The sequence below is a fragment of the Syngnathus leptorhynchus genome, chromosome 2 (assembly GCF_054491065.1).
Source record: "Syngnathus leptorhynchus isolate UIUO chromosome 2, UIUO_Slep, whole genome shotgun sequence".
In the NCBI taxonomy this organism is placed as follows: Eukaryota; Metazoa; Chordata; class Actinopteri; order Syngnathiformes; family Syngnathidae; genus Syngnathus; species Syngnathus leptorhynchus.
The window spans coordinates 7,261,812-7,275,448 of record NC_141196.1 but is presented as its reverse complement, the minus strand read 5'-3'; the positions used below and the strand labels follow the sequence as shown (position 1 = coordinate 7,275,448).

Genomic DNA, 13,637 nt, shown 5'->3' with positions numbered 1-13,637 from the left:
ATCCACGACATTATTACGGCTCAAAGAGAATTAGCATAGCATGAGTTGCATACTACAAAGCAGAGTTGTATTATCAACACAACAAGCGCAGGAGCAGCAACCACCATGACTCACACTTTTCTTCAAAAAGCACTTTGGGCCGGAGGGGTACCAGCTTCTCAGATTTTGTACTTTAGAAATTTGTTTGACTAAATTCAAAGTACAATTATTGTCATTAATATCATTACTGCAGAAAATGAACATTGCTAAAATACCATAAATAGTCCAGTTTTTGTTTTGACTCAAGTTCAAGCGCAAAAGACTACAAGTTCCATAAAAAAAAATAGAGCGACGCCTACGAGCAGACTACCTATCTCGGCATAGTTCGATGTTGCGTTTGAAAATCCAGTCAAAAATGAAGACTTTATTTCAGAAACTAACAAGAGACATTTTACCACAGATAGCGTCATCTCCCATTGAAACCAAAGAGCCTATACAAAGGGGTCCTTGGGAAAGAAAAAATTCTACCTGGATCTAAAATGTTCAAGAACATCTCAAATAAAGACATAATAAACACATGCACACACTTGAACCTTTATGACATTCTGTAACGAAAATGAAATCCCTGTATTGCAAAAGTAGACAAAGATTAGTTATTATGCTGGAGAACATGCCAGTTCCAGGCTGTGCTTGTGCGATTCGTCATGTCTTTTCAACCAGCTCCTGCTGGAGTTCCTTCTTGCCATTTAATTGACTATTTTGTGCCAGCAGGCCAGCTGTATGACTTTCCCTTAGAGGATTCATACTGCTTTCTGAGCTCTTCCCTGGGCTTCCAGCACAAGCACACTGCAATGTAATCCCATGTGATCCTGCCAGTAGAACCTCGCGATGCCTTGAACTAACTTCTGTGCTCAAAACTTGCTGCTGAGGTCTTTCTGGTGTGTATTTGTGTCTTATCTGGTATTCCTCATCTGAAGTTGTTTGCTATGATGCTTTTAATGGAGATTAGATCGTCTATAACCAGGGCAAAAAGAATCGTTTTAACCCACAGAAAGGTTCTCGACCTACCCGCAATTTGTGATATGCTGTGGACTGGGTTATTTGGAATTGGCAACAGTATTATGAGTTCACGGAAACATTTTTTTCCCTGGACAGAAAAAAAAGCTTAAAAAGTACCACTGTAACATTAGATTAGTGTATTCGAAGAGAATAAATATCCTATGCAGAAGTTGGCAAAAAACGAGTTATTACAATGAAGGCTTGCTTGCTGTGACTCATAACAACTCCAGGCTGGCTGTGATGGTTCGGGGTGGGAATCAAAAACTGGTTTTCTTTTTTTATTTTGGTTAGAAATCTTTTTTTTTTTTACCTGACGATTCCACAAGTGATGGTGCAAACCCAAATGCCAATGCTTGTCTGTCTACATGTATCCTGTGGTTGACTGGCAACCATCCAGAGTGTAGTCTGACTTTTTCTCCAGTTCCCTGAAAAACAAGGAAATATTATGGGAGCTGTTACATGCCACTTTGACTTGCTTTGTATTGTAATTTCCTCTTTAACAAGCAATCCAAAAAGGGCTTCCCATTACCTTATCATCTCGCTGCCACGACACTTTGAGTGAATAAACAAAAATGAATAATAGGTGCAAACAGGGAATTTCTACCCGCGTATAGACTGAATTTTTCAGGCATCAAAATTGACAAGTCTTCTTTCTATTGTCCCAGTACCAAGTGATCCACAGCCTGGTACCGGGCAGATATCAGTCGGTATGTGCTTCAATCCACTTGCTTGCTTAATGGTGCATTCGGGTGTGCTTGTAAGGACTGTAAATATCTTGCTTTTTCTCCTCAGGTGGTCGTTTCCCAGTGGCGATACATCACTATCATTGACTGCCTGGGAGTAAATACTGTAACAGATGGCTGACATAAACTTGTTTGAATTACAGATCATTGGGAGCCAAACCCACTTAGTTTTTTTTCTGACTGTGAAGGATTATCGCCGCGTTTGTCTGAAGGCTCTGCAAATCTGTGCGCTGGGCTTGTAACTGAATCTTTTATAAACAAGGCACATTTCCCTCTCGCTCTTTCAGATGTCTGGTCAGAGGTTGTTGGTTTGCCGAGAAACTGTTTCTTTGAGTTTGTTCTTTTATTCATGCTCGCTTCTCTCTCTTTTGGTTCTCTCACCAGGCTTTCATGGAGGATGTCAAGTCTCGAGGGCCGTTCATCTACTCGGTCTTGGAGTCCGCCCAGTCCTTCCTGGCTCAGCATCCTTTTCAGGAGCCGGAGGAGTCCCTGGCAGAAGGCAAAGGTCAGGAGCTCCCTTCATTGTCAGAAACTACATATGCTGAAGAAATCCATTGCTGTTGGTCCAAGGTGCAGTCCTCAATAACATATTTTCTGTATCCCCTACCTAGCTTATTCAGGGTCAAAGAGTTACAGATGTAATTAGCAAAATTGTAAAGTGATATATGTATATTCAACATACAAAAGTAAAAGTACTTGGGGGGCCCCCATCCTGCATATTTTAGATGTTTTCCCCTCCCCCAACAGACCTGATTCAAATACAGTCATCAGATGCACTATCAGGCTTCTGCAGAGTTTGCTGATGAGCTAATCATTTGAATCAGGGGTCTGGGAGAACGGAAATGTGACCTCTGACTTCAACAAATATTTGTAACAATGACACGGATTTGCTTTTTGTACTCGTACATGTTTCAAGTCAGAGGTCCATTTGAATCCAGTCCAGGGATAAAGAGAATTAAGCCAGAGTTCCAGTCACATTAGTCTTCACCGCAGGTATCAAAGCCAAGGCCCGGGGGCCAATTCCAGCCCACTATATCATTTTATTTGGCCCGTGAAGACAAGCTATTTGTGTTGACTTCAAGTTTCTTGACTTTTCATGATGCTGAGATGAAAATGTTTGTTTCTGACACGCCCCGTATGAATTCAATTGAAAAATGATTGAACAAACAATTAACTTGGTTTTGACTTCAAAACTAGTTATCCGTCAATTTTTTGTGTGTAGTTGGTCAAACATTTAGATGAGATCACAGTCATATTGACCCTGTGAGGGAAAACTCTGCTTAACTTCTATAAAACAACTGCTGTGGATTGCAATTTTTTGGTTTGTTTTTGTTTATCCCCTAATTCGTACGGTCTTCTTCCCTCCCAATCCTTCCGTGTTATTTCCCGGACCATTCTGTCTTTATAAGCACCTTTTTATCTTTTATCATTATTTAGTTAATCTATTTTACCATTGTCCCATCTCTGCAGAGGTGTCACCCCGCCGGCGGATTCTGAATGTAAGCCGCTCGGTGTGGAAGCAGGCCAATGTGGCGAGCGACCTGTGGGAGAAGCTGACGGCACGTTGTGTTGACCGACACAGGTCACTGCTTGTTTCTTATTATTGTGTTTAAAAAGAGATTCAAAAGTTTTTATTCGCCATGTTTGAGCGTGCCAAACAAAGAAAAATAATGAAAAGCTGCTCATACGGATTAAACATGGTGGGTTTATGTGAGCCAATGGGAAATTTGTGGCTAAAAAGGTATCCAGAGTATTTGGAACGCCATAAAAAAATGCATAATGCAGTCAATTTTGTTGTCAAGATATACATATGTAAAAATTTACAATGCAGACAAATCATAGAAAAACCTTTTAAAAGTACATTTAAATGTTTGAACACATTTCAAAACATGAAATGACATTATTTTAGCATAGTGAAAAACTGTTCATTAGCATTTGAAATGGGAGACCGTCGTTTAACATCACCTGAGTAAACAAAGACTCCCACTTGCAGTTCTGCAAATTTCAAGACCGACACAAATGTTCATTTAAACATCAAAATGTTCATCAATAACCATAAAATAACATTATTTTATGTTAGCTTAATGCTAATATAAAATGGAAAAAAATCATCCATGGGCTAATGTTTCCATTAGTTTTCTAATGTTCTGTTTCTAGTTTTTCTCCATCTAATTACCATGGATGTTATGGGAATTAGAAACATTATAAAACCTCCTACTCTAAGAGAAAGAGAGCCAACCAAACTCAGAAAAATATTCTATCCAAAAACGCAGCTCCTTGAGTTCTGCCAAAACTAGCCAATTGAAACAGCTTCATGCTATTTGTTTTGTTTCCAATCACACCAGACACATGGAGAGGACCTTAGAGCGTCTCCTCCAGATCCAGGCGGTGATGGAGGAGCTAGCGGTGGCCCTTGAGCAGGCCGAAGGGGTGAGAGACGCATGGGAGCCCGTGGGAGACCTCTTCATCGACTCCCTGCAAGACCACATAGATGCCACCAAGGTGAATAGATATGTACCCATCTGTCTCGTGTTAAAGGAAGTCCAATTTGATCCAAATTAGTAAATTAATTAATAAGGTAACTTGACGAAGGACTTACTCAAGACATGAAGGTAAGACCTACTTTGACTTGATCCCATCTGCTCTGAAGAAAACATCCTCCTCACACAAAAGAATGTGTAATCCATGAAAACCCCAACGCAGTATGTTTTCATGAATAATTGAGCCCCGTGTTGCCAGTCAGCATGATGATGACAAGGCTTGGGTTAGAATCCTCGCACAAGTTAAACAAGTGGCAGATCATTGGCTTCGTCATTACAGAGGAGTCGTTGCGGCCTATAATTGCGTGCCGCTATTCATTAGGCAAAAGGGCACAGTAATCATGTCGCAGCGTGGACTTGTGTCACAGCCAACAACGCTTCGTTCCAGCCTTTGGAGCAGCTTCTCACTCACTGAATGATGAAAACCGAAAAGTACATCTGACAACGAATGCTAATAAGACGCTGTCATCAGACGCCGATCTGCATTAGTCGATCGTTATCAATGGGGCCGCTCGATCAGTTAAAATGTCATAGCTTGTTTTTATCAGTTTCGAACCAAAGCCTCATTTACATACTCTGTTCGAGAATAAGGGACAACACTCACTCGCATGTCACTCACATTACTTGCTTTTTATCTCAGACATTTTGGACAATTATGTACTTACAACTTTGTGCAAAGCGTTTAAAGGAAGTCCTTTTCTGTGCCTGAGTGCATAAAACAAGTTGCTCGGGATTCAAACCAGAACGGACATCGTGTGTGGGCAAAAATTCCCACTCCTGAATCATCTTCCCAGAAGCCGGGTAATAACCATGACTGTGTTGCAGTCTCATCGCAAATAAATATCACATAAAAGATTTCCTCCGGGTTCATCTCAACTTTCAAGTTTTTTAAGATCTGCACTCAAAATGCCCAAAAGTATTAAAAACTGCTGACAGAGCAAAATATCTGGCACAGTCATAAATATATATGCACCCATAAGATGTGTTCCCACTCTGTGTTTTATTGGTCGTGGTGAGACTGGTTCAAAGAGTCTTGCACTCAGGTTTTAGAACCGTGACAGACAATGACGATGATTGTGTGTAAATGTTCCTTTTAGTTTGAATTTTGATAATCCACATTTTCACACAGTTCAATTTTCCAATGTTCTGGATGTCTGCGTCATTATTATAATCATTTAATTTGAGCAATTAAATTCCATTACAGCTTTTCAAAGAAGAACTGACGCAAGTGAAGGAGGGAATGAAGCACATCAACGACCTGGCCCACCAACTGGCTATTTCCGACGTACATTTGTCCATGGAAAACGCTCGCGCCCTGGAGCACCTCAATAACAGATGGAAACTGCTACAGGTACAGACTATTGCCCTGTCTCCAAAGTTGCCCAGTATGTTCTCACATCAAAATTGCCATAAGCACTCGAGGTTTTGATGCAGTAGTTCTCAAGCTATCTTGGGAGACCAAATAATTACTTTTGCATCCTTTAAAGAAATGCAAAGCCGCATATAGGGACATCAAACAAACGGTTGTCCTGGACCCCCAATGTTTGAGAACCACTATTTTCATTTTTAAAGCTTTCGTAAGGTTCAGTTGACCCATCGCAAGATTTTCACTGTTTCTCCCACAGGGCTTCCGATAGTTAAAACCTCGGTTGTGCTTTTTTCCTAGAAATCAATTCTCCCATTTCAAATGTGCACTTGTTTCCTCTATCTTCCTTGTTTCATTCCTTTGCCTCCGAGGCCTCAAAACGGTTCAGCGTGAATCAGTTGGCCGGCTCAACAACACACAGCAGATTAAACCAGAGGGTTTGTTTTGTAATCCAGTGAAGCAAGTAAAGTTGGCTGCTTCAACATTAGCCTTTGTCCTCCGTCTTGAACTTATTGGATTGCTGGCGGCGACGCAAGGTCACACTGCGATTCTTCTCAAGCTTTTCTCTCCAAATCTCATAGAAATTTCACATACAGACACACACACACACACACCATTTATGTATTGATTATATTTGAAGCACTCACCAAGTGCTTCATTCGTTATACTTGCACTACATTGGTTTGCTAACAACAGGAGGGTTAGGGTTAGGTTTAGGGTTTATGCACGTGTTGGAATGGTTTAGATTTTTCTTGATAGATTTTTTTTTAAAGCCTTTCACCTGTGACACACTTGTGCAAATGTGCATGGAATCACAAAAAAAGTACCCAAATACGATTGAACTGTTCTGTATTTAAAAAAAAAGTTTAAGATACTGTAGCATGTATTTCATTAATGTCTTCACATAGCACTCTTTCAGGTAAACAATTCTTTTTGGCACTTTCTGCCAAAACTATTTCCATCTTCATTAAAACTGCCAGAGCTAAATCCCACCCAACTTCCTATTCCTCCACCGTGTTGATTTTGGCTTCTCTGCTCTCAGCAAGGACCGATGTCCAAATTTGATTTGCTAATATTTGTCGATCCGGGCTAATGTGGGCATTTGTCTTCCTTATGGCGGCTCAAATTGCCAGAGCACAGCAGATCACATTTGGGCTCGGCAGCAATTAGTTACGTCACAGCCCAAATCATAGCGGCTCATTTTCAAGGACGTACACACCCTTAAAAATGATTTTAAAAGTATCTGAGTCATTCCAGCCTTGGCTGTAATATTTCAAGGCTGGTCTTTCTTTAACAGAGTCGTCACTGCGACTGGATTTACCTCCCAATATTTGCAGATGTGTTTCAACACCCCGTTGAGTGGAGCGTAATTTATGAAGCGAATGCGAGCGCCGATATCCTTCATCCACGTCGCGTTTCGTTTCATCCCCTTGCCCTCTTTCACACGTTGCCTGCCGGAGCACCTGAGGAATCGCTGATCTCTTTCCGCCCCGATTTATGATTCTGTGATCTGTGTCGAGCTTTCGTCCCTGATGCTCTTCAAAGGCTTCTCAAAGTCCTTCAGGAGGGGAAACATTTGCCAAAGACATCATTCGTATTCCAGGCTTTGCTGTTAGTGGAATAGCAGGTGTTTCGCCATGTATGAGCTGCCATTGTGGGGCTTTGTGACAGCTGGGTGACACCTAGCATTATTCCCTTTGATTTAACATGGTGTGTTGTTTGTTCTTCTCAGGGTTCCATTGAGGAGAGGCTAAAGCAACTCCAGGACGCACACCGAGACTTTGGCCCTGGATCGCAGCACTTCCTTTCAAGTAAGCAGAAAGCAAGCAAAAAACTCAGATGGCCAGACGAGTAAAGAAAGTCTTCTACGTCAATTCAAGGTCAAGTCCAGTTTAATTGTGTAGGCTAGAATCCATAAAGCAACGGATTACCTGGTAGCAGAAGGGGAGGGGGTGAGGCAGGAAAAGCGGCTGTAAAATAGCCCAAATGCCTGATGATGAAAATCAATCTGGAGTTAGGATTTGAACATGTCTACTCTCAAATGTCATCCAGTTTGGATGTTCTGAACATTCCCTTTTGTCCTGAATTTACTAAATTGTCCCATCATGTAATTCAGAGTTTGGTCCAGGTAATGATTGATTGAAATTAAAAGCAGGCAAGTTTAGCAAACATCCTCAATTACCCGCCTCGCATTTTGAAGACTACAGTTTGGCGTGACAAGACTGTAAACTGTCCCAGCTATCGCGCACATTTTGGTTGAAGCTCATGTTCCGAGAAGCCTCCCCGCCGGTGCTCATCACATAGCTCATTGCTCTTACTTAAGCGGTGCTAGGTGGTTTAAAAAAAAAAAAAAAAAAGGAGAGGCTGCAGAGAAGCCGAAAAATGTGATTTACTTAGCCCAGTTTAGACTGAGATGACGCGTAATGGCGTGACTGAGCGGGAGTCTCTCGGCAGGCAGCCTGGTGCACTGCCGTCATGCTGGCTCACAGATGCCATCACTGCGGTGGAAATAGCAGCGATGCTCAGCTCCTCGCACCACGCCGAGAAGTCTGCTTTGTTATGATGCCTGGATGGATAAAAACAAGTGGAAGCCACGTTTTCCAACTGCTACGTATTTTAAACGACTGTATTGTAACTACTGTTGAAAGTAAGGGTGACCAAACCTTTATACACAAGGGCCACAAAAAGCAGACAGAAAAGACAGGTCATTCGTAGGTAGGTGAGGTAAGTGAAGTGTCCGCTATTTGAAATGGTCTGATTCAATATTTAGTCAGCGGGATTATTAAAAAAATAAAAAATAAAGATTTAATCATCATTGGTTAGTTATAGAAAAAGTTAATTTTGCTAGCAGCGATTTTACAGTATCTCAATCAGCCAATGATTTAGTGGGATAAAGGATTAATAAGGATTAATATTAATTTTAATTCACTAATTAGAGAAGAGATGGCTGCATAGTAATCATGCTTACTTGTTGCAATTTCAATTCATTGTAATAATAATGTTAAATGTATGTGTATATATAAAATTGTTTATTGACAGTAAATCAATTTAATAAGATAAAGGACGAAAAGATTAATAAAAATGAATTCGAAAAAATTAATAAAAATAAATTCATATATTTTGATTCACAAATTTTAAGGAAAAAAGACGACATAGTTTGTATTCATCTTTCATTTTAAATGGTATAATTTGTAAAAGAATATATAAATTGTTTAGAAAGATACACATATGAATGTTTAATGTTTTACTAAATTCATTAAAGTTATTAAAACTTTTTTTTTTGCTGGTGGAAACAGGTTTCCATGAAAAATGCCTTCATTCATGGAATCGTTAATTCAGAACAATTGATATTGTAAATATCCGTAGGATCAGACTGGTTAACGCACTTGATTCAAGCTGCATCATCTGTGTGGCTGAACAACACAGTGAAACTCAAGTTTCATTTTTAAAAGATGGACATTTTTTGTCACCACCCTAGGCCCTTTAAAACGGGTGCACATTCTTGGCTCGCTGGCCTTTTTTCGTGCCTCTGCTCAATTTTAAAGTGCAGGCACACACACACACGCACACATGCACACACGGCTGAGATCTTCAACGCTTTGTCTTCTGTTTGACTGCCAAGGTGAACTTGAGCGTGACGTTCACGGCTATGACTGAGATGGGGCACAAAGGCGTCCCAGCTGACATAGAATATTCTTCCCCATTTTACTATTTGAATTCAAATACAGTAATTTCATGCTTTACCTCCATATTTGATAAGTAAAACTTATTCTGACCAAGCAGAATTTTTGATACTGTTACTGTTTTTTTTTCACAATGTTACTGCATTCCTTGACACACATATCACACACATCAGACCAGATTCCACCTTTTAAAGCCGCACACATTCAAAGTCACAGATACTACAGTGTAGATTGTGAGGATGGTTGACCCAAATGGACAAAATTGCACCTCACACACACATTTTGTTTAGTGATGAAAAATTACTTTTCAATTATTTGATGGGACGATATATGCAAATTTGCAAATACCAAACAGCAGATAATGCTGTAGTCAACTGCTAATAGTTTTTTGCAAAAATTCTGTCTTGGCACTAAAGGTTGTGCTGATACTGGCCTTATTTTAAATTTGCGATAACACTTGAAAAAAGTGTTATCGCATATCCCTACTTGAAAACTACTCCCGAATCCCATTTTGAATCATTCTGAACCGATATACTTCATTTTTTTATTTGAAGTAAAAACACCGGTTTCTGTTTGCATTCACCTAAAGGTCACAATAGCATTCCTGAAATAACAAATATAGCTCACAAGCCCACTGAGGTTCCTTGCTCGGAATGCAACGCATTGTCGCCCATCTCACTCCTCTTCCTCCTATTTGGTCGTGCCCAACACACACAATGCTATCTTCTTGTCCTTTGTCTGGCCACACCCGAGCCGCCCCATTAATAAGGTCTGAATGGACAACACTATCTGGGCACGATGTCACAGAGTCCATTGTGCACTGTGGCTTTTCACGCATGGCGGCTTATCCCGCTGTATATATTTCTCGTGTGTGTGTGTGTGTGTGTGTGTGTGTGTGTGTGTATGTGCAGGTTCAGTGCAGATTCCATGGGAGCGTGCCATTTCCCCGAACAAAGTGCCATATTACATCAAGTAAGTGCAGCATCACGGTCACTCAGTAGGGTTTGTGTTTATTCCTGGCAACAGAGGAAACCCCCCAAAAAATGACTAAAGGTAGCACATGTTATTGTTGTTTTTATATTTGCTTTAAAGTCATGGATCACTGTCAAACCTACCAGTGTTTAAAGCCAATTTTATTTGTTCTCCACTGGCCCACAATGACCTCATGGAGCAGTATGAGCAGTATGAGCAGTATCAGTCGTCAATTTTATACTCAAAGATTACTAAGATTAGGGTTTCCAACTAGGCTTTCAAGCTAGGGTTAGGGTTTCCGACTAGGGTTTCCAACCAGTCTTCGGATCGCTAATTAGGGTTTCAAACTAGGGTTAGGGTTTCCGACTAGGGTTTTAAACCCCGGTTCGGCTCTCAAAGTAGGTTTTAAAACTAGGGTTAGGGTTTCCGACGAGGGTTTGGTACTACTTTTAGGGTTTCCATGATTAGGGTTTCCAACTAGGCTTTCAAGATAGGGTTTCCGACGAGGGTTTCCAACCAGTCTTGGGATCGCTAATTAGGGTTTCAAACTAGGGTTAGGGTTTCCGACTAGGGTTTTAAACCCCGCTTCGGCTCTCAAAGTAGGTTTTAAAACTAGGGTTAGGGTTTCCGACGAGGGTTTGGTACTACTTTTAGGGTTTCCAAGATTAGGGTTTCCAACTAGGCTTTCAAGATAGGGTTAGGGTTTCCGACTAGGGTTTCCAACCAGTCTTGGGATCGCTAATTAGGGTTTCAAACTAGGGTTAGGGTTTCCGACTAGGGTTTTAAAACCTGGCTAGGGTTCCGAACTAGGTTTTAAAACTAGGGTTAGGGTTTCCGACGAGGGTTTGGTACTACTTTTAGGGTTTCCAAGATTAGGGTTTCCAACTAGGCTTTCAAGCTAGGGTTAGGGTTTCCGACTAGGGTTTCCAACCAGTCTTGGGATCGCTAATTAGGGTTTCAAACTAGGGTTAGGGTTTGCGAATAGGGTTTTAAAACCTGGCTAGGGTTCCGAACTAGGTTTTAAAACTAGGGTTAGGGTTTCCGACGAGGGTTTGGTACTACTTTTAGGGTTTCCAAGATTAGGGTTTCCAACTAGGCTTTCAAGATAGGGTTAGGGTTTCCGACTAGGGTTTCCAACCAGTCTTGGGATCGCTAATTAGGGTTTCAAACTAGGGTTAGGGTTTGCGATTAGGGTTTTAAAACCTGGCTAGGGTTCCGAACTAGGTTTTAAAACTAGGGTTAGGGTTTCCGACGAGGGTTTGGTACTACTTTTAGGGTTTCCAAGATTAGGGTTTCCAACTAGGCTTTCAAGATAGGGTTTCCGACTAGGGTTTCCAACCAGTCTTGGGATCGCTAATTAGGGTTTCAAACTAGGGTTAGGGTTTGCGATTAGGGTTTTAAAACCTGGCTAGGGTTCCGAACTAGGTTTTAAAACTAGGGTTAGGGTTTCCGACGAGGGTTTGGTACTACTTTTAGGGTTTCCAAGATTAGGGTTTCCAACTAGGCTTTCAAGATAGGGTTAGGGTTTCCGACTAGGGTTTCCAACCAGTCTTGGGATCGCTAATTAGGGTTTCAAACTAGGGTTAGGGTTTGCGATTAGGGTTTTAAAACCTGGCTAGGGTTCCGAACTAGGTTTTAAAACTAGGGTTAGGGTTTCCGACGAGGGTTTGGTACTACTTTTAGGGTTTCCAAGATTAGGGTTTCCAACATTGTTTTCAAGCTAGGGTTAGGGTTTCCGACTAGGGTTTCCAACCAGTCTTGGGATCGCTAATTAGGGTTTCAAACTAGGGTTAGGGTTTGCGATTAGGGTTTTAAAACCTGGCTAGGGTTCCGAACTAGGTTTTAAAACTAGGGTTAGGGTTTCCGACGAGGGTTTGGTACTACTTTTAGGGTTTCCAAGATTAGGGTTTCCAACTAGGCTTTCAAGATAGGGTTTCCGACTAGGGTTTCCAACCAGTCTTGGGATCGCTAATTAGGGTTTCAAACTAGGGTTAGGGTTTGCGATTAGGGTTTTAAAACCTGGCTAGGGTTCCGAACTAGGTTTTAAAACTAGGGTTAGGGTTTCCGACGAGGGTTTGGTACTACTTTTAGGGTTTCCAAGATTAGGGTTTCCAACTAGGCTTTCAAGATAGGGTTAGGGTTTCCGACTAGGGTTTCCAACCAGTCTTGGGATCGCTAATTAGGGTTTCAAACTAGGGTTAGGGTTTGCGATTAGGGTTTTAAAACCTGGCTAGGGTTCCGAACTAGGTTCTAAAACTAGGGTTAGGGTTTCCGACGAGGGTTTGGTACTATTTTTAGGGTTTCCAAGATTAGGGTTTCCAACTAGGCTTTCAAGCTAGGGTTAGGGTTTCCGACTAGGGTTTCCAACCAGTCTTGGGATCGCTAATTAGGGTTTCAAACTAGGGTTAGGGTTTGCGAATAGGGTTTTAAAACCTGGCTAGGGTTCCGAACTAGGTTTTAAAACTAGGGTTAGGGTTTCCGACGAGAGTTTGGTACTACTTTTAGGGTTTCCAAGATTAGGGTTTCCAACTAGGCTTTCAAGCTAGGGTTAGGGTTTCCGACTAGGGTTTCCAACCAGTCTTGGGTTAGGGTTAGGGGTTAGGGTTAGGGTTAGGGTTTCCAACCAGTCTTGGGATCGCTAATTAGGGTTTCAAATTAGGGTTAAGGTTTGCGATTAGGGTTTTAAAACCTGGCTAGGGTTCCGAACTAGGTTTTAAAACTAGGGTTAGGGTTTCCGACGAGGGTTTGGTACTACTTTTAGGGTTTCCAAGATTAGGGTTTCCAACTAAGCTTTCAAGCTAGGGTTAGGGTTCCGACTAGGGTTTCCAACCAGTCTTGGGATCGTTAATTAGGGTTTCAAACTAGGGTTAGGGTTTGCGATTAGGGTTTTAAAACCTGGCTAGGGTTCCGAACTAGGTTTTAAAACTAGGGTTAGGGTTTCCGACGAGGGTTTGGTACTACTTTTAGGGTTTCCAAGATTAGGGTTTCCAACTAGGCTTTCAAGCTAGGGTTTCCGACTAGGGTTTCCAACCAGTCTTGGGATCGCTAATTAGGGTTTCAAACTAGGGTTAGGGTTTCCGACTAGGGTTTTAAACCCCGGTTCGGCTCTCAATCTAGGTTTTAAAACTAGGGTTAGGGTTTCCGACCAGGGTTTTGTACTACTTTTACGGTTTCTAAGATTAGGGTTTCCAACTAGGCTTTCAAACTAGGGTTAGGGTTTCCGACTAGGGCTTCCAACCAGTTTTAAACCCCGGTTCGGCTTTCAAACTAGGTTTTAAAACTAGGGTTAGGGTTT

General features: G+C 41.4%; 1 protein-coding gene across 2 annotated transcripts in view; it reads left to right on the top strand.

Annotated features, from left to right (window-relative positions):
* drp2 (dystrophin related protein 2) overlaps window positions 1–13,637 on the top strand; it is a 51,020-nt gene that overhangs the window by 12,346 nt on the left and 25,037 nt on the right. For both annotated transcript variants that reach the window (XM_085905518.1, XM_085905519.1), the window contains exons 3-8: window positions 2,166–2,286; window positions 3,252–3,363; window positions 4,127–4,283; window positions 5,526–5,672; window positions 7,420–7,498; window positions 10,282–10,342. In XM_085905518.1, the coding sequence (XP_085761644.1) occupies window positions 2,166–2,286; window positions 3,252–3,363; window positions 4,127–4,283; window positions 5,526–5,672; window positions 7,420–7,498; window positions 10,282–10,342 (677 nt within the window). The remainder of the gene's footprint in view (window positions 1–2,165; window positions 2,287–3,251; window positions 3,364–4,126; window positions 4,284–5,525; window positions 5,673–7,419; window positions 7,499–10,281; window positions 10,343–13,637) is intronic.